The sequence below is a fragment of the Schistocerca americana genome, chromosome 1 (genome assembly GCF_021461395.2).
Source record: "Schistocerca americana isolate TAMUIC-IGC-003095 chromosome 1, iqSchAmer2.1, whole genome shotgun sequence".
Taxonomy (NCBI): Eukaryota; Metazoa; Arthropoda; class Insecta; order Orthoptera; family Acrididae; genus Schistocerca; species Schistocerca americana.
Genome location: NC_060119.1, coordinates 301,826,935 through 301,849,207, shown reverse-complemented (window position 1 = coordinate 301,849,207; position 22,273 = coordinate 301,826,935). Strand labels below are relative to the sequence as shown.

The 22,273-nt window shown below is 37.9% G+C and overlaps 1 protein-coding gene across 2 annotated transcripts in view; it reads right to left on the bottom strand.

The window, feature by feature from the left end:
- The window catches only part of LOC124595607 (FACT complex subunit spt16), a 132,203-nt gene extending 119,158 nt beyond the window's left edge, over positions 1-13,045 (bottom strand). Inside the window, exons 1-3 of one of the 2 annotated variants that reach the window (XM_047134425.1) lie at positions 12,784-13,045; positions 4,770-4,874; positions 191-352 (exon numbers count right to left, since the gene is read on the bottom strand). In XM_047134425.1, the coding sequence (XP_046990381.1) occupies positions 191-352; positions 4,770-4,874; positions 12,784-12,852 (336 nt within the window). In that variant the 5' untranslated portion in view covers positions 12,853-13,045. The remainder of the gene's footprint in view (positions 1-190; positions 353-4,769; positions 4,875-12,783) is intronic. The other variant, XM_047134433.1, reaches the window with a different exon arrangement.
- Positions 13,046-22,273: the final 9,228 nt, after the last annotated feature.

Genomic DNA, 22,273 nt, shown 5'->3' with positions numbered 1-22,273 from the left:
ACAGTGTTGCCAGGTAGCCCAAACACAGTTCAGAGAGCATTCACAGTAAGGCAGTGGTCCTGCCAGAGTTCAATTTGTTGACTGCAGTGGCAGGGCTACAATTGATCCCCAAGCCCAGCTTGTAGAGCACAGCTGAGGATTAGCGTGTTGCTCTAACATTATAGAATATAGAACTTTTCACGTTACTTACTCGGTCACGAGTATGCAATTTCACTGGTGGAACACTATTTTCATCTTTGCCATTTTCTACTTTACGCAAAAACTCAATCTTTTTCTTGCTTGCCAGGAAATGAATTGCATTTTCAGCAAGTACCATAATGGTGTCTGTAAGCTCATACCCAAACAGCCATGTCTGCAAAATTAAAAAAGAAAACAAAGAGTTATTACAATTAAAACACAACAGAAGACAATATTGCATGAAATAATGAAACAGCTCTCACTCAAATACAAAAAGTAGTTTGTTTTGCAAACGAAAGTTTCTCTGCACTTAGTATGCAACCTGTTTAACACATTCTTTTTCTATAGTATTCTTTAAGTATCTTTTTGGTAATAAGAAGGTTCATCAATGAATTTAATATTAGACATGCATTTGAGGAAATTCTTTAGCCTAAAATGGTGAACTTTTATCAAATTAACATTAATTTGCTAGCACTTTGCTGGGAGACACGCCCAGAAGCATATAGCGTTTATTTAGAATAGCATAACTGTTTGAAGATTTGCAAGTAAATCCAGCATTTCAAATGCAACAGCATAACATTTGAAACAAAATAAAAACAAATATCATGTAAAAACCATCTTACTTAGTTCAGTACAACCACCTCTAAACTTATACACACTGTCCCTGCAGAAGACAAAACTCACACCCTTTTTCCCAAACAATATGCCTGAGTGCACCACAAAAAATCTGTGGAAGTTTAAAACACAACGCAGCAGCTTGGACTGAACAAGGCTATAGGAAGGAATTGGCATTAGTATTACTAGTCCTGAAAGAACTATCACAGAACTATTAAGTAAACCACAGACAAACCACATTAGTATGTCTGGGGTTAGGTCAACACTTCCTCTTACATTATAGGCCACAGCATCATCTAGACTAGTGTGTTCTCTACGTTGTACCAGATAAAATCTGCTATGTTTTGGGTGCACAGTTTATACCAAATACTGTTATCACATTACCCACATATTAACCAATAGTTTATCTCTCATAGTCATGAAAGGACACCATGAAACAAATTCTTGCTGTGATAAATTCTGCAGTGTCTGCACTTAACTGATGACAAGATACAAATCATAACTCAGCTTCATAATTTTGGGACTCACTGGCTAAGGATAAAGTGTGAATATGATTAGCAGATAACTAAATTAAGTGGAACAAGTATTTTCATTTGGTTTAATGAAACAACATGATCCTGTCCTGTCTGCATTTTCAATAGTCTTCACTCCAACACTACATGAATTACAATTGTGATCGTAGTTAGTACCAGAGCAACAATTCAACAGACTATACTTATAGGTTGCAATTGCCAACTGAATGGAAGTGGCATTTAGTAGTTGTTTTTTTTTTTTTTGGGGCTGCACTGTGATAGAGCACATAATTAAGGAATAAAGAAGGATAATGTCATGTCAGGCACCAATTTCAAATTAACTCTGTAAATGGCTTGTAGGAAAATATTCATGATGTTTACTCATATTAGGATGAAAAGAACGGTATGAAAAGTATAGAAAAAAAGTATGCTGGAAAGAAGGTTAATTCACACTGAAACCTAGAACATCAATTAGACAAGGTGCAGAAAAGTAACTTGTCTCCTTTGTGGCAGACAAGAGAAAATAGGGAAAAGGAGGGAGGGATGAGGGACAAATGAACAAAATATTATCTGGCAAATAACAGACTGCTCCACATAAAAGGGGTGCACAAAAATACGGAAACATCAAAAATACAACATATCACCACACCTAATATGGCGTACAAAACATGCTGGCATTCAAAACAGTTTCCAGTCAGTTTTCAATGGATAAACACATATTCTTTCAAAGGAATCTTATACCATTCAATGGAGCAGTCCAGATGGTAAATAATTGTGTGTTTAAAAATGATGACAGTTTCGGCCTTTATGCCAGTCATCTTCAAATCTATGGCACCATATAACTGAAGTCAGCAGTGCACAGAACAGCTGTGTGATCCCACAGTGGTTATAAGCAATAAATGACCATAGTATCACGCATCCACTCCATGCACCACTGACTTTAGCCATATGGTGCTGTAGATCTGAAGACAGCCAGCATAAACCCCCCGAAACCAGTCATCATCTGCAAATAAATGGTTATTTGCAGTCTTAATTGTTTCATTAAGGGATAATTTTCAATAGATCACTGTTTTATCTCCAAACGTGTAATTTAAAATTAGAAATCTTATATCATTCTTCCTGGAACATAGTGGGCAGCTCAGGTAACAATGATGAGAGATGGATACCGATCACACACAATTCACTCCAAAGTAGGCCACACAGACTCAATGATTTTGAGATCTGGTTACTGTGGAGGCCAGGGGAGATGCGACAGACAATACCTCCCAATCTCACAAAACCAGTCTTGGAAGACAATGCAAGTTGTGTAACAGCGGCCTCATCATCTTGCGGAGAGGAAAAGATTAGTGTTTAATGTCCCATCAACAACGGGGACACTAGAGATGGAGCACAAGTTCGGATTAGGGAAGGAAATTGGCCATGCCCTTTCAAAGGAACCATCCCGGCGTTTCCCTAAAGCAATTTAGGGAAACCATGGAAAACCTAAACCAGGATGGCCAGATGTGGATCTGAACCGTCGTCCTCCTGAATGCGAGTCCAGTGTGCTAACCACTGTGCCATTTCGCTTGGTCCCATCGTCTTGGATCACACTATTGCCACTGGGGAACAAACACTGGACCATGGATGGGTCCGATCAGCCAAAATGGTCACATAATCGTTGGCAGTAACGTGACCTGGCACAGTAAACTGGGACTCATGGAATACCACAGAATGGTTGCCCAAATCATCACCAAACACCCCATCATGTTTCACACTTGGCAGCAAGCAGTCTGCATCGTACGCTTGAAATGGTGTAATCAGACAAACTCAGCCCAAAGTTGGGAACAGTGTGAAACAAGATGCACCTAATCAAATGACTATCTTCCATTACCCCATAGACAGGATTTACAGCTTTGGCATCCTGCTTCCCTGTTACAGGTGTTTGCTCCACTGGAATTTCAGCTCATCCTACAATTTCCAGCTTAAGGAGGCCCCTTCGCGTTGTTTTGGTGCTGACAGCATTTGCAAGTGCAACATTCAGCTCTACAGTTACTTTACAGCTGCCATTCTCTTAGTTTTCGTCACAATCCTCTTCAAAGACCATCTGTCAAAATCATCCAACACAGATCCACATTGTGACTTAGCATATGACTTTTTCTGCTTTTCCTGAATGTGGTATAAATCTTCAATATTGAGCCTCTTCAAACAACAAACACCCCCCTTAGGCTACCTTGGTTACAGAAGCACCCACCATACAAGCATCAATAATTTGCCTGCATCAGAAATTATTTAGCTCTGACATAATATACCCACAATTACACAGAACGCTGTTATGACCACACACAACATTTGAAACATATCAGGGTCACTGCACAGGTTGTCATTTGTGATCAAATCCTACATCACCACCTGTAGTCTCGGCTAGTACCTGCACTTATCTTCAAGCGAGCATTTCTCCCGATGTTCAAATTTTCTGTACTGACAACAGTGGACTAAGGAGTGATCATAAGGCACACTTTTAAACTGCACAGCTAACACAAATAAGAGGACACAGGAGACTGTAAGGTACTACAGAGGGTGATAAAATAACTTCCTGAAATTCATATCCCTGTCTTAGAGTTGATTAATAGGATTCCGACTAAGGTCATACTATTAAGGTAATACTCTGATAAACTTTGGTGGGTTGGCTCTCAACTTACAAAGGGAGGTCCCCCAGCTGTTGGATCAACTTGTCACGGTCCCAGGTGACACACACTGCATCCATTCACTCTGGTGATCTATCATTTGTGGATAATCGACAAGAAACAAAATTTCTCATGATGCATTAGAGCCTGGAAACTCCCACTAACAGCCCTGATAAGAAATTCTGTAATTCTGTTTTTACTGATTACCCACAGATGAGGGGCCACCAGAGTGACTGGCAGAAGGATGTGACACATGCAATCCTAACTTAAAGCACATTGTATGTGGTTTCAAAAAAAATCGATCCCATCCCTGTGGGACCTCCCATTGTGCATCATCGTTTATAGACAACCCACCAAAATTTGATAAGAATATTCCATTAACCAGTGTTACCTTGGACTAGATTCTAATAATCAACTGCTGTAGTAAGGCTATGAATTCCTGAACTAATTTTCCAAATTCTCCTATCACCTTCTGGAGTATCTTATAACCCCCTGGGACCCTAACCTAGCAGTATAGGTGGTCTCAATCAGTTGCTCCTATCAACTATTGGACTGAATTAGGAAGATCTAAAGTTTTAGAGTTTTGGCTTTCGTAAGTCATTAAAACCAACTACTTTTCTGTACCTACCTCCTCCATGCCTTTAAAACACAAGCGCATTTCCTATTTCCAGGCTGCCACTTCCTATTGGCTACACAACATCCTAGAATTTATTAGACTTAACTTTTGTATTTGCATTTGCTCTATTCCAAATAGTAATTTTTATTTCTTGAGAGGAATGTCTTAATTTTACATAGTCCTTACCTGTATTGCTGTTGACTTGCTGTACACAATTTCTTCATCCACCCCCACAGCTGACACAAGAGCATCCATCTTCTTGTACACTTCATCAATCCCATTATCAGAATCCTGTTAGAAATCAACAAAGACATACTCACATCAACTGCAATACCTGTACTATACATGCAAGTATTACTTACTAAATATGTGATCTGGAACCAAAGTACAGAAAATAGACGGTTCTGACTCTCAAACTAGATCTCAGATTAAGAACTGAATATTAATTTCACCAATTAACTTAAAAGTACTTTTTATTAACCTGTTACTCTTTCAATATGTGATAATTTCTGTGAGAGAAAGGAATTCATTTTTTGTGCGTCAGTTTTAATCAATTCAACTCACAATGCGGATCTGTGAGTTAGAACACGATCAGGTTCAGCATACATCACCATTACCTCTGACAAGAAAATGTTAATTATTATGTGATCCTTAAATTTATCCATGTTACATGGATGATATTTGAGGTTTGTGACTGTATTGCAAGATTTTCATGAAAGAATGTATACTGCAACAGTCACTTGTTACTTATATTTTATTGGCACAACATGTTTCAGCAGCATGCTGCCATCATCAGGTGCATTTACAGTTACTTTTAATTGTAATTAAAATGCAGTGAGGTTAGTTTCCTTTGCTGTGTGTGCCAGTGATGATGTGTGTTGGAAAACATGCGTGTTCAGGAGAATCAATATGTTACAGTGTGTAAGTCATGTGATAAGCAAGATTAGTCATTTTGTAAGGGCATTTCCTTACATTTTTGTTGGCAATTTCATTGTCTGGCATACAGAGCACAGTAACAAGAACATCACAGCTTAACACTTTCACTATTATTTGTTTACATCAATCCAAAGACTCTTAAATGCTAAGATACAATAGTTTATATTGCTAAACCAGCAGTGTACAATGAATATAAAACATTAATTTAATGTCATTACTTTCAAGTTATCATTCAGTAACTTGTCTCCATGAATGAATAGTTCCAGTTCTTCATATAAGTCCAGTTCTTCATATAAGTCCATTTGGTGCCCTTGTTCATTTTTGGTAATACATGGAGATCATGTGCAACATCATGGAATGGGTGGTCTGTGTTTCTGATGTGGGTGGCTACTGCTGATTTGTTACAGTTGTTAATACAGTAGGCTTTGTTAGTGTTTATCTGCATGTTTGATAACTTGTGTCCTCCGCGTGCATAGCTGTTTGTTGTGAGGGCAATGTTAATGTTGTGTGGTCTGACGATATTTGCTATTTTGCAGGAGACTTTGCATTTGAAAGGAATGCAAGCAGAGACTTTCTTTTTAAATTTCCATGTGGAAGTTGGTTTTATATAGTTTTTCCTTTTTCATGTGACGCTGTCAACTAGTGTGTCATTGTAGCCATTTGCTGTAGCAATCTGTTCAATTGTACTCAACTCATCGAGCTTTGCATATTTATCCATAGTGTACTGCTGGTTCTGTTGACTAAAGTTCTGTATGCAGCATGCTTGTGTGTTGTGGGGTAGCAAGATGAGCTGTGTATAATGGCATATGATGCTGTTGTCTTTCTGTGATCTCTGAAATTGTGTGACTTGCCTCCTTTACTGATGTTAATGTCTAGGAAATTGATGCTATCACTGTTTTCATATTACACTGCAACGTTTATATTTCTATCCTGTTTATTGAATGTATCTAGCATGTTTTTAATATCATTTGTGTCAACATCCAACAGGAGCAGTGTATCATCAAGATAATGTTTTCAGTAAATAATGTTATTCATTCAACTTGGTTTATAGCAGTTTTTTGCTCAAGGTGGTTGATATGTGTGTTAGCAATAGTAACTTCTATAATGCATGCACATTTTATTATTAAACGTAAAACAGTTGCAGTTTATCACAAGTTCAAGAAGGTCCATGAACTCAATAATTTCTGCCATTTATAGTTTTTGGAGTTTTATGAGGTGTGACCTGATGGCTTTGAGTGTTTGTGTATAGGTTTGTGATGTCAAATGATACTAGGGGCCGAATGGGAGATGATGTTTTTGATTTCTTCTGTTGGCTGCTGACTACTTCTGATGGCGTAGTTGTTCGTGTATGTACATGTCTACGCGAGTGTCTGGTTAAGTTAGTTTGTAATTTTATAAGCTGAGCTGTTTCTCGAGTTCACAATTGGATGAACACAACAACCTCTTTGTTTATCTTTAGTTGCGTTCTTAGCTATGGTGCCCTAGGATTCTTAAATGTAGCTATATTTCTTCTCCCTGTCAGTTAGCAAGAAATATGATTTTTTCATTAGCAATTTGACTTTTGTCTGAAATGCTTTTGTGAGGTCTTTTTGTATTTTTCAGTAATGCCATCTTCAATAAAGAAATCTGATGTTTTTCTTATGTATTTTTCTTCTTTGAATATACATAATGTGTTGCCTTTGTACGCCATAATAATTATGTCTTTATTATTACTTAACTTTCTGTTTATATCTTAAGTGTTTTTCTGTCCCCTTCGTGAGCATTATAACTTGCTTCTTGTTTGGTTAGTTGATTGTTTATGACTTTCATAGCCTTCTGAGCTATAGCTGTCTTTCCGTTACTGCCTAACTTTGCTATATTTGCAGCATTTTTTGGTACAATAACAACAATTTTTATAATCATACAATGTAGACTCTCACGGCCAGTGTTGTCTTCAGTTGAAACTTCCAGCCTCCCGGCCCGGAAGTTTCAACTCAAAACTTTTTAATTTTGGTGCAATAATAATAACTTTTATAATTTTGGTGCTTATTGCAGGTTGTACAGTGTATTTTAGCCATTTGTTGGGTGGGTTGTTTTCTCTGTCTGGGATTGTATCATCTAAGTGCTGATTCTTGTAAAATTTGTGTGTGTCGTTCTTACTATTCTTTTAACTGTGTAGTAGCTTCTCTTTTTCAATTTTTTTTAACTGATTATGAGTGATCTTCACATATCGTATTACAGGAACAATGGTTTCACATGGCATTATACGCAAGATATAATTGTTAAAATAATTAGGTAATTCTAGGTGTGAGTTTGTGAAGAAGACTGATTTCAAATTCTAACCAGGACTTCTCACCTTTATGTTTTTTTCAGCCTGATATGGCCTGCAGATACTGATCGTGATTGATCTGGGAGTGCTGTTTAGGTATTTGCATTTCTTGTTCCACTGTAGGTCAGCTATAGTTTTTGGGCTAACATTTTGGTGATTATAACAATGTAAAAATAACTTATGGGACAACAGAGCTTCATAATCTTTTATGAAGACATTAAAGTTCCCTGAAGATGCTGTGTATATATTTACTATTATAAAAGACTTATTATGGAATAGGCCTTCTAAATGCTGCTCTGAGCAGAGTTTATTAATATCAGTATTCTTAAAATTAAAACAGTTCTGGACAAATGTTGCAACTCCTATTTTCTCTACAGAAGTAAGAGGCTAGCTTAAATGCTGTAGCATTTAACATATCAATACTGGTGGTTGCATGATGTTGAAGGAGGTAGATTATATCAACTAGTTTGCTCACCTCTTAATTCTTCAACACAAATAAGCAACTCATTAATCTTCCCCTAACTTCTCAGATATTCTCATGCAATAAGGATTTTGTGCACTGGCTGAATTACAACTGAATGAACCTAATTTTTCTGTCAATTTCTGAACCTATCCAGTTTCAGTTAGGAACTGTTTGCATGAACTGTGTATATTAAAATTTGCTTTCTGGCTGCTTGTTTTTTTCAATGTGAATGTCATTTTCAATCTGTCTCTGAATATCTTTTGTTTCTGCCCTCCCTACCCTACTAAAACTGTTTTTCTGTCACTTACAACAAATGGTAATTTACCACATGTGATAGTGGCCCCCTTAAGATATTTCTATTAGCCTAGACAGCCCCCCCCCCCCTGCTGAGGGGAAGGTAGTGCCCCACAGTCCCACCTACTGATAGTGTCAACAGGAACCATATCTAAATTACCTACCCTAACAGAAGAGTAAGTCCACAGTTCGTGGTCGCATTCTCGCTTCCCAAGCACAGGGTCCCGGTTCAATTCCCAGCGGGGTCAGGGATTTTCAAGTGCCTCGAGATGACTGGGTGTTTGTGTTGTCCTCTTCATTTCATCCTCATTCATGAAAGTGGTGAGACTGGACTGAGCAAAGGTTTGGAATTTGTATGGGCGCTGATAACCGCGCAGTTGAGCGCTCCAGAAACCAAACATCGTCATCATAAGAAGAGTTTAAATGAAGATTATCATGGCAATCTCACAACAGACACAAACCGAACACCAGTATGTCTCATTGCTGAAGCTATCTTTACAAGGTCATCCTCAACTGAATAATTAGGGTCCCTGTCTATGCTGTTGCCTGCCCCACCCACTGTTACCATGGTGTCTTCCTTTGTGAAGTCTTTGCAAGTGAACCTATATTTTCTATCACCGGACCCTAGTTCATCCTGCAACAGCTGGCCACCACCTCTGCCAAATGAACTACCTAACAATAAGATTTTCTTTTTCTTCACAACTTTTACAGACTTCTTACTTCTCAAACACTTTTTGAAAGTTTGTTGTGCTCATCAGTTTCCAACTGTGACAATAGATCAAACCTGTTTTCCACCTTAACAACAAAACTGTCTGAGAAAGTTCTATTCCTATTTCTTTTGTAGCCTTTTGTCACTTCCCAACTCCTTTTCCCTAGTCCCCCCCTCCCTCAACATTTTCAGATCTTGTTTTGCCTTATCTAGTTCTCCCTGAAAGCCACCAAACGTCTCCTCCCAATTTGCTATCTTCCTATCTCTACAGAAATTGTGAGAAACAAGACTGCTCGCACATACGGTAGAGCTACTAACAGGAACGAAATTTCATCAACTAATCTAAGGATTGAGACGACAAAGATGATGCAATGGTACAGAATGGGAATGTTGGATACTATGAAACAGAATCTACGCCTCTGCAAAATAACCTTTGCCATTGTGGCTAAATCTGTTTCTGTGGATTCCCCCCCCCCCCCCCTAGATGTTATGTTCTCTGTGGAATAGTTTGTGTTACATTCATTGTGTTTTCCTTAGTTTCACACAACCAATAATTTTAAGTGATGTAACAAAAAACAACTCTAATATAGGTTGTGTGTCCTAGGTTCTCGAAACAAATCTACCTAGTGAAGGACAGTACATAAGGAACAACCTAAACAGCAATGCACGGTGCAGACTTTGACACTGTAGGTGAAATCCCTCTCTGATAGCAGAATTGTGGTGGAGCAAGACATTTGAGAAGGGGCAAAATCTGCAGAATATCTTGCAGACTAGAACACGTTAAAACTGTTGCAGGCACAATGAGCCATCATCACTTCTGTCCAGTGGACTCTGACAATGTGCAGATGAGCAGACTGTCCAGTTATAACTATAGGTTCATGCACAACATGTGTCTTCACTGTGTGTCTGACTCAGGATTCAGAAGCAAAAGCAGCAACATACAACCAGGTTACTATGTTATTGCTGTTTATCATGACAAATGGTACTTAGGATGTGTTGCAGAGTGCTGTGAAGCAGAAGGTGATGTATTTGTGAAATTCATGGCACCAGCAGGACCAGCGAGATCATTTCATTGGCCACATTTGGCAGACAGGTGTTGGAATTCTTTTGAACATATTCTTATGACAGTTCCAGTTCCTACCACAGTGTCAGGAAGACAGTACAATTTGCCACTCAATGTACAGAGTACAGTAGCTAAAGTGTGGGAGAACTTATGTTCGAAGCACAATCGACTGGTTTTTAGCAGTTAAGGTGCAGTAAACATTAATGATAGGTTGTGTTAATCTGTCTATATGTTGTTGCTTAGTGATTAAACAGTTGTGGGAGAGGATAAGAAAAGGCAGAGAACAGTTTACGATATGTTTTTACAAAATTGTGTTTTGGAACAATGGCCACATCACCAAATATATCTGTCAACTTCCATTGTGCACTAATGTCTTGCAATAACATGCTGAAATTTTGAGATATATATCATTATGGTCTACTTATGCAGTGTTTGAAATTTGGCTTGGATATCACTTGTCCCTTTTGTGCTACCACACTTTCTAAATCAATGTTTTTCAGGTAATTTTTCACATTTTGTGTGCATGTAACTCGGTTTGTGTGACTGATATGGGCAAGATGAATTCTGTGTGTGTTTAGGCCACATTAAGCTTACCACAAAAAAATTATATCCTTTTTGAGCGAATTATATTTGGCATACAGGGCACCTACAATATGTACCTTTTAATGTATTACATTTTTTTAATCACATTTTGGAATGTTTTACTTTCCCTGAGAAATATGTTGTTAGTGTTTTGATTCATAGTGTGTTACTGGGTTGTAAAATTTTCACTGGACTCTGCGGAATAGTTCCGAAGTTATTAGGATCTGAAGATAGATTGCCAGATCAGGGTTGCAATTTCCGGGTCACGCCACATTCTTTCACAAGCCATAATTCTGGAACAAATTGGCAGAGGAACTTAAAATTTTGTACATAAGTGTTCCACACTTGGTAGCATTGGAGTGCTAAATTTCAGCCAAATCTGAGACTATCAGCTGGAACATTTTCTCACATTAGTTGAATTGACATGGAATGACCCATATATGCTACACACAAAAGGTTAAAGTAGGAAACTTACTTTCTGAGCCATTCTGGTCTTTGAAGGCCTGAAATAAGAGTGCTCTATAGGGCCTAACTAATTTAAAATCCACATACAGAATGCCCTTAAGATATGGTGGAAAAAGTTCCGTGGCATGGGAACACTGACAGAAGATAAGATTTTGACTTCTTTCTCTCCACTAACATTCAAGTTATACAGACCGACAATTTACATGCAGAAAACTGAATATATAGCAGTACGAGAAATAACAAAAAGAAAAATAGACATCAAAGTATCAAAAAAATTATATGATATATTCACATACTGTACTTCAAATAGCCTACCTATGTCATCCAATCACAGAAGTGCAGTTAATATAAGTAACACAATAGTCAAGGGTAAAGAGTGATAAGGCAACTCAACTGTTTTCTGGGAAAGCGGTGTAGCTAAAGGATTAGCCTACCAGCAAATCATCTAATTTAGAGATGAAGTTGTAGCATTTTGAAGATGGATCACGTACAGAATAATACAATAAGAGAAATTATGGGGAGGCAGCTAGACAAGTAATGCAATAGAAATTCACCAGCTATTGTGGCTCAGCCATAGAGAATGGATAGAAGCACCAATTTGAAAGTGAAATCCACAAGAGAGATGGAAGATATGATGCCCAGCTATTATTGTGATGTGGCTACACGACACAAAACATAAGAAAACTTGGAAACAAACATTATAGTTAAAGCAGTGTCTTCTCAGACTGAAATATAATTCAATCACTGAACTTGTATGTGTTATGAAGCTTATTTAATGAATCATAAAGTAATACGGATAAAGAGGCGAGCATTTTCGAAAGTTCCGCGCATAATTTGCGTAAAGACTAGTACCTTAAACTGCTCTACACCCGCGATATGCATCTTACAGAGACTAGAAATGAATGCCCAAACTAAAAAAAAACACCTTCACAAAACAATTCCTTATGCGCAAGTATCAATTCTTTTCTATTCTTCGTTATGTAAGCAAATCACACACAGCTTAACTACATAACAGTTAAAGATACGATAAACTAACATCCATAAGATTTAGTTATTCATACTAAATTCTGAACAAGCCATTACGAAGTCAATCATTTCAAAAAATCTTCTGCAGGCTACATTAACAGTACTATGGTACGCCTTTAATAACACTAACTTGTACCATAAATCAAATAGATGCCATCCTCAAAGAATTAAAAGCATGAGGTATGTGCGGAACTACAGTTTCTGGTAGACTACATACTAATAGTACATAAATCAACACATATGAACAAATTGTACAGTCCACCAGAATATAACAAAACTCTCGCAATAACGAAAAAATATACACAGATAATGATAATTTTGCTAACATATTTGTTATACTATAAAAAAACAAACCTTCCAAGCAGCATAAAGTCGTTTCATGCGCCTGTAAAACGCTTCTTTATCCAATGTAATATTCGCCATGTTTATATGCAATAACAAACGAGAAGTTTTTTGCGGTGTTTATTTTATATAATGAAATCTACGTCATCAAAAACATTATCTCCGAAGCTTCAACATGTGAGTACAACAAACGCACACACTTCTATTGGTCAACATTAAGTCAAAATGGCTTTGGCGGAGTTTTCCAAACTAAGCGCTTTCCATTGGTCTGAACTCTGATGCGAGTTTGACAAATAAAATCTGTGGATATCCGGAGTATCAATTGTCTACCGGTACGCGACGCACTATAGCATTTTCAACAATTCCCCAAGTTTTTTCTTTTAATATCGAAATAATCCTTTTTGGTACAACCACTGTAAACTTTATTTAGTAATTGTGTATAGAATCAATCATCAACATTAGCTACACGAGACAGAATAGTTTGAATACACAGTGTACTTTGCAGGTAACATTTTTCCGTGATTTTTCATTATTGTTATATACAACTCGAGAAACGGAGAATTTCAGGTTGCACCTCTTTGTGTTCTTTGATGTAGCGCACGGAAAACACTCGTAGTAGGTTCTTAGGTTTAAGCCGAGTTCCCAGACGCAATTAATGTGGCGCCACAGCTTGTGGCTTTCTGTAGTAGCATCGTGAACCACCGTTCACAAAGGAAAATACAAATTCTACGTTGTTGCACAGCTTTCACTATGGCATCAATTGAAATCAATTAGGCAGGTATGAACGTTATATTGCAGTTTATGGTATTACACCTACGACAAGAGTTCAATACAAGGAAGACGAAACCCAAATGTTGGATCCGAAAACAGATTTCGCAGAGTGATAAATCACACTTTTCAAAGACATAACACTCGGAGATGAAAATACTGTCTGCAGTGACAAATTAACCTAAAGTTGGCATATAAATATCATCTACAGACACGTCACTCTTCCAATATTTTAGAATCTTATTGTATTCGTTGGTGTAGGCATTTCGAATAAATAATTTTTAGTTTAACAGCTGCCGCGTCACACTCGGGAGCTGTTTCCTGCATGTAATCCACTATTTACACAACGCTAATCTCACACACCATGAAGTTTATGCAACTGGCTTGTTTGGTTACATCTATTAAGTTTAGTTATTTATTCATCCAAAGATATTTTCAGATTGTGAGATACGTCATTGAATTCCGCACGCACGGGGGCGTGAGCACACACACACGCACACACACACACACACACACACATACACTGCTGCACAAAATCAAACATAGCTGTTTTTGTAGTTTCAGAAGGTGCGAACGTGTAACTGCCGACAACTGTTTTTACTTCCCTCAGTAATAACATTAAAACACAATGAAATCGAATGAAGTACAACAGCAATTTCTCCAAGATGACTACGACAGAATGCTCGTGTTTCGAAATATTACCACCATGGAGCAATGGTGGAAAGAAAGTGTAGCAACGAAGTACAAACAAGTTGACTTTCTTGTGGCATGAATAAGGTTGCGTCTCTTAAGGTGCACTGCTAAAAACTGGGAATTTTCTCACGTCACTGCATTAAAACTCCAGTATGCCACTAACTATGGCGATAGTTTCGTTGCTTGTATGAACCCGACTACACCTGGAGAGGGCCGATATGATCCCACAACATGTAAAATATTAGACCACATCACTTTACTGTAACATGAACCAGATGAAATACTTCAATTTTAACACAATCCGTGTCCACAGGAATGTTCTGAGTATTTATTATTGTCTCTGAACATTAAATCCAGGTTCACACTCACAACAAAAGTTTCGCCACAGCTAGTTACATGCTGCAGTTGCAAGAAATTTCATATGTGTACGCCCAGTTTCAGTGGTGCAGCTGAAGAAACACTTCTATTTCCATTCTACAGCTGTACTCTGTTCTATTTCAGTATGTTTCCGTTTTGATACCGAAAAAGTCAAAATAGTGCACAGTGGTTAACAGGTACAATTTCGCAGGTCTTTGAACCACAAGAACTACAGGGTATTAGCCCAAGCACTGTACAAATTGTGGGTTGTACATAGACGGGAAATAGCTGTAGAATCTGATGTGACAGCTATTGAGCAAAAATTTCGTTATTCTAAATGTCTAGATCAACGAATAGAATAGGATTCTAATATCCTGGAAGAGGGACGAATCTGCAGGTGATATTTGCATGCCAACTTTTGGTTAGTTTGCCAGTGCTGACAATATTTCTGTTTTCGAGTGCTATTTCATTTATATGTGTGTTTGTGGCTCCTGATTTATCCCTGTGCAACCTCTATTTTCGGGTCTAACATTTGGATCATCTTCCATGTATCTAACTCTTTTTTACAGCTCTAAGGCCATGAGCTCCACTATAATATTAATACCCACCCATATTATTTCAGTTGTCACCATGCTGAAAGCCGTGCAATGTAGAATTTGTGGCGTTCTGTGTGAACAGTAGCTCACAGTACCACTACAGATAGCCACAAGGCATCACTTCAGTTGCGTGTGTGAACCTGGCTTAAAGTATCGCTTGATAAAAATATGATGCCAGTCTCTTCTCACAGAGTACAATTGATGATAAACATTTAAGCAGAGTTGTATCTAACATAATGGTCACAGTTCTGGCTCAGCAGTGAAACGATACCATTTATCATTGGCAATGATTGCTGCTGAGATGTAAGTAAGTGAGTGGATGTGGTGGCGTATGGAAACTATTCTGGACGTGTCTAAGCCACTGTCTCTTATTAGTCGTTGCTCCTGGCAGTGACCTTGTTTCCTTGGCACCTCACTCTCCGGATAACACCACATTCCTTCCCCCACCCTAAACCTCCCCCTCTGCACTACCATCGTGTAGTGCCATGCAATGTGACTATGGTTGGGGGAGGCTTGAATGCAGATGTAGGTGAGAAGACAGTGAATGGAATAACAGCTAATGGCAGTACAATATAGACTCACAAACGATGAATAATGAACAATAACATAAACCTTTTTCTAACAAACATTCACAAAACCCAGAGAATCATTGTGTGTTGAAAATGTAATGTGTATTTTGTTTATCAAAAACTGTTTTTGTGATTAACGTAAGCATCAAAGAAAAAGTATATGTTATAAAAGAGTTATCTTAGAGTTATATGATAATAATTTTTTGTTATTAAAAAAAGAGCGCCATTACAGATTTCGCTCTCTGTATTGTTTGCTTTCGATGTTAGTGGTCGAACTGTATCTGTTTGAGTAATCAGGTTTGTGTGTGTGTGTGTGTGTGTGTGTGTGTGTGTGTGTGTGTGTGTGTGTGTGTGTGTTAAATTCAATATATAATTATAGAGCACATGTTGGAATTATTTAAGTACTGTAAATAAATTCATTAATATTTTTCAGTATTTATAATTTTTAGCTGTTCAAGCATCATCATTGACGAGTGCGAGAAGCTGCCATTACACGACAAGTATGAATTTAAACTAACTGTGCAAAAGATGAAAGCCCAGCAGCGATTTAAATTAAGTTGTTTCATTCTCAGAACAGCAGAGGAGCTGAACAGTACAATTCCTAAACGTTTTCTTACTGAACTTTGACATAAATCCCAACCTGACACTTGGCCTGGACTAACACAGGCACTTATAATGTTTTTGTGAACATTAAAGACTTTTGTCATATAAAGTCAATGAAAGCATTAACTAATACAACAATTAAGTATTTCTCTCGCATTCAATTTTGTTTCAGATGCTAAATAAGTTCTATGCAGGGCAATGTAAATATTTATGCCTCTCTCCACCTAACATAAAAATTGTGATATGTAGCATACTAAATTCAATGTAACTGAGCTTAGCCAGCAAATAATAATATTCATTAGTAACTACATTATTGTGGCCAAACAAAAATAGAAGTTTTTCATTACGATTTTTAAAGACAATCTACAACAAAAATAAACAATTTTCAAATATCACTTTATAGAAAAAGTAATATTTAAATGCAGAGATGACATAAATTGGCTCCCTATAGCATGGGGCCCGAACATATAACAATCTGAATATAAAAATTTCTATCAGTTTATAGACTTTATTATAGTATACTTGTCTATTGCATGTATTAAATACAACCACAATTTCTCTTATAAATATATTTGTAAGAATAAGATGACAAAATATTTACCATGATGAAAGAAACTAATGTAAAATATGACCCTGAGAAGAATTCTGTGCTCAGTCAGGAAACCAAATACTGATGAAAGTAAATCAGTGCATGCACAGCACACTTGATGACTTGTGGTGCATAATAATTTCTAGAACGATTGAAATTACGCGAAAACAAGAATCTGAAAATAATTTTGTGTAGTGTTATTGTGCATTTTTATGTGTTACTGTAATCTTGTATCAACTGTGAGTTATTAGTGAGAGTATTTGTAAGCTGATATAGTCCATTATGGTAAAGATACAAGGGAAAATGGAAAGCAGAGAGGGTTCTGCTCTATTTGAAAGAGAAAGTGTTCATGACGTAGATACTGATGAAAGTAGCACAGTACCCACTGATATGAAAAATAAACAGCCAGAAGCGGGAGGTTCAAGTCAAATAGCTCATGAAAAACAGCCCAATAACCAAGCATCAGAAAGTTCAGGGGAAAACAACGCCTACTAGGATAGAAACAGAATCCTGTTCTGAGACAGTAGATTGAGTACCATTGTGTTCACCAGTACCACATCCATTTGCAGAGTTTTACGCAAATTAGATGAATGTGCCAGGCTGCTTGCACTTAAGAAAGAAGAGAAAAATAGACAGCTTGCACTCAAGCAAGCAGAATGCGATAGACAACTCGCACCTAAAGAAGAAGAGTACAATAGACAACTTGCACTCAAACCAGAAGAGCATAATAGGCAACTTAATTAACTGAAAGTGCTTAAGCTTTGGCCAATCGGACAAGAAGTGATTTAGAAAAGATAAGTAACAAAGTGAAAGAAATGAAACAGGTCTATGAAAACACTGAGCGTGTCACAGGATGTACAGACACTACATTCAGCACAAGAGGTAACAGAAGATGAGATACAGCAGTTATCTGATAGAATGGCAAACATGCAGCTAGATGCTAATAACAAAGTTGAGCAGCATCTTGCAACTCAGGCTAAAAAAGTAGCACAGGAGATGACTTTATGGTCAGAAAGGAGTATATTGAAACAAATGAGTATGATGACACTGTAGTAAAAGATGCATTAGACAAAGTCAATGGTGAAGCAAGAGTAGGCAACAGTGGGAATATCGAAGATATTGGCCATGTGGTTGGCACACCTGAGTACCATATGCGTCTGATGTGAGCAATTTTAGTAATACTCCAGAACACCACACACAGGTGGTTGGCCGTGCGGTCTGAGGCATCTTGTCACGATCTGCATGGCTCCCCCCGTTGGAGGTTTGAGTCCTCCCTCGGGCATGGGTGTGTGTGTCGTCTTTAGTGTAAGATAGTTTAGGTTAGATTAAATAGTGTGTAAGCTTAGGGACCGATGACCTCAGCAGTTTGAGCCCATAAAACCTTACCACAAATTTCCAAAAGAAAAATTACAGATGGTAGGGACAGCGCCAAACATAACAGACATAAGAGTGGAGGAAAGCGTAATTAAGCATCGCCAGTTCCTGATGTTCACAGACGAAAAATGGTCAGTTCACCCTGTGGTATTTATAAGATGATTCAGAAACATTTTACCATTAACATGGATGGAAGGACCAAAGATCCAGTTTATTATTTCGTATAAAAAAGGGTGACACAGCCCTATGGGGAATGGAAACTGCTTACAACTGTTGTACTTGTGAGCAGTCTGAGAAAACGTTTCTTATGAAATATTGGTCGTCTTGTACACAAGAGAGACTGAGAAAACAAGTCTGTAATCCAAAGCATACAATCCAAAACAAGGCAACATGCGAAAATATTTGGAAAAGTATGTAAATGCAACCTGTTACTGGAATGAGCTTGTCTCGAATAACACGAAGGAAAATTAATTACTATACCAGAATATGACCTAGAAAACTTTATGTCAGTGTTAGACTCCACCAATCTGATACACTAGGATGTCTAACAAAAATTACAGTCCAGACATGAAAATGGGCATAATTCACCAAACTGTAACAATAACGGTACTGTAGAGGCAACGATCAACCATAACAACAACGGGTCACCAAACACGAATGACCTATCCCCATACAACAGGAAGCATAGGCATAATGGCTGATATCATCCAAATTATAATAGCAACTGCAAGGGTAGGTAAACACATATTCAAGGGTAAGGTGCATAACCACATCCGTGGGAGTGAAACCAAATACCACCTCCTAACAACCAGAATATAACAAGAACTGAAAGCAATAATTCTGCACAACCGGGACAAAACAGCCTGCCACCCATAATATAATCGAAATCATAATGCACTGATCGCTGGGGTAAGGGACGACAACCAGCAGGAAGCCTTGCATCAAACAAATTGGAGATGGTCACAATTTGTTCTCCATTGTTGGTAGTGAAACAGAATGAGAATGGCAGGAGTTACACAGAAAACTAATTTAGTATGTTGCACTACAATGTGGGTGTCGGAATAGAACAGAATTTGTTGATCGAACACCGTAAATGTAATCAACTCAACAATGACCTGAAACAAGTGGTGGCTGAGGTAGAAATATGTCATGTATTCGTAAATTTAATTATTGATACAGGAACCTCATTAAATGTTATAGACATGCAATCCTTAAAAAAAGAAGAGTCAAGGTAACAAAACACCGACATTTCTGTTTAGCAACAGAAAAGCGACTAATGCTACTGGCGCTCAGTCACAACTTATAAAACATCAAATAAAAGTGGATATTAAAATAAATGAAGAAGCGATTTACCTACTCTTTTCTCGTGGTAAAGGGTCTTGTGGTACCCTGCATATTTGGTTGTGAACTCTTGTTGCAGAGGAAAGAAAAAATTGATCTCTCAACTGGGGGAACTAAGCACTGAGAATGGGAGTAGGAGAGTACCTCTGGAATGGTTTGGACAAAAGCCATCCGTGATAAACATCGCCAGAGGATCCAAGCAAAAGGTGCATGGTTGAAGGTATTGCATATCACACATAAACTATATTAGTGAGAATATTATTACTAAGACACGGAACAGGAATTACCTGCCAAGTTACAACTGATTAGTTCCAAAATTAAGGGATCTGAATATTTAATCTTAGAGTAACAGAAGAATGTCATTCAATTACTAACCAATTATATATGTGTATTTTCTGAGCAACCTGGGCTAGCTAAGAGCTAAAGATAACATATAGAAGTGGTACCTGTAAAGAATCATATTATTTTTTCTTTTTTATTCTCTCGTTCATTTCTTTTTATACATAATTTTGTACCATAGATAATATTGGCATACAAGCAAAACAAGCAGAGATGCACTCTTATATTAATTATTCTTGACCTGTTCGTCACTATAAGTGATAGCCGCATTAATACTGATAAAAAAATGTGTATCCAATGGGACAGCAAAGTTTGTTCGTACATATATATTCTGTTCACCATAATGCCTGCACCGAGAATCCTGCATCAAGAGAGTTGGAAGTAAAACAAGAAGAATTTGCGTGAGCAGAGGAGGGGCGATCCAGAACCAGTATTCTCATACCAATCTCCAGGCACAATAGCGGTAACATAGAAAAGGACATACATACATTTACATATGTTAATCTAATAATGTACTGTATATTGAAGGTCTGTTGATATCAATTCCAACTAAAGTTCACTCAGGATATGAGTACTTCCCAATTTCTTTCCATTATTCTTTCAAAATTTCTTTTTTTAATTATTTAAGCAGTAATTTATAATCAGTTTTCGTTATGTATTCTATTCTATGCACCCCCCCCCCCCCCCACATTCTCTCCCCTTCCAGACACTATTCAATGGCGAACATTTAAAGGATGGCGCCGAGCAAGAGATGAACAGACCTTTCAGTTGTTGCGATAAAATTTTTTTTGAGATAAATGATCAATTTTTATCGTTACAAGAAACTAATAAGGCCTTTGTTGCATTTGTTACATGTCTGTGAGATTGGGACCAATAAAAACTTGAAGGAGCAAATCAAAATTAAATTCTGCCTACAAATAAGGCGCGCCGGGAATGCTTATTTCAGTGGCAAACACAGGAAGCTGCTATGCTGTGTGCTTGAATGGCCGCGCTCGGCGCCATCTCTCTCCCACTAGATAATCTCCCTTCGTGCCAATTAATATCCTTTAAAGAAGTGCATTTCTATAGGAAAGACTACAATTTGTGTTAAGTCAACATTAAACTGCAAAATAATTTATTCAAATTCTGTAAGACTGTAGCAGAACATAATCAAGTTCATTAATGAATATGCATATAAAACTTCTTTAATTGAAAAGTACCAATACAAACAAAATTTCGTTTTTGAAAATCGTTTTTTCATAATATTGTTAAATACTGTTCACAATGGTGTCAAAGAATATGACCATTGTTGAAAACTCATTGCAACATGTAATATGCCAAGATGTCGGAAATCTGGGCTTGGCAACAGTTGAAAGTAATGCGCCAACTTGTGAACTTGCTGATGGCTACCAAAAGAACCAGGTTGGCGTCCTGCCATTAAAAAATGACATTGGAAACTTAACTAACCATGATGTCACTTTCATGACCATGGATGTGACAATTTCTCAGATCTCCCTGGGGAAAATTTTTTTCAAATAGTGACACTGAAGCACGCGACAGTGAAAATTCCTTTGATTATTTGCTCATGACGTCGCGAACGCAAGAACAGGAAAAAGTTCATAAAAGCAATATAAATATTGGCGAGACATACAATTTGACATAACTCGTGCAAATAATAACACAACAGTTCAGACAGCAGTTCATTAGACATCAGGAAAACATAGGACAACAGTTTACACAGTGGTTCACAAAACATCAGGAATATATAGGACAACAGTTTACACAGCAAAATCAGGCATTTAACGATTTCAAGAATAGTATTAGTCAACAGTTCAGTGAGGTGAGCTGAACTATATGCACTGAAGTATCTGACGAATTATCCAGAAAGTTGACAGAGCTCGGTAGACAACTAAAACAAGAAATACACTCCTGGAAATGGAAAAAAGAACACATTGACACCGGTGTGTCAGACCCACCATACTTGCTCCGGACACTGCGAGAGGGCTGTACAAGCAATGATCACACGCACGGCACAGCGGACACACCAGGAACCGCGGTGTTGGCCGTCGAATGGCGCTAGCTGTGCAGCATTTGTGCACCGCCGCCGTCAGTGTCAGCCAGTTTGCCGTGGCATACGGAGCTCCATCGCAGTCTTTAACACTGGTAGCATGCCGCGACAGCGTGGACGTGAACCGTATGTGCAGTTGACGGACTTTGAGCGAGGGCGTATAGTGGGCATGCGGGAGGCCGGGTGGACGTACCGCCGAATTGCTCAACACGTGGGGCGTGAGGTC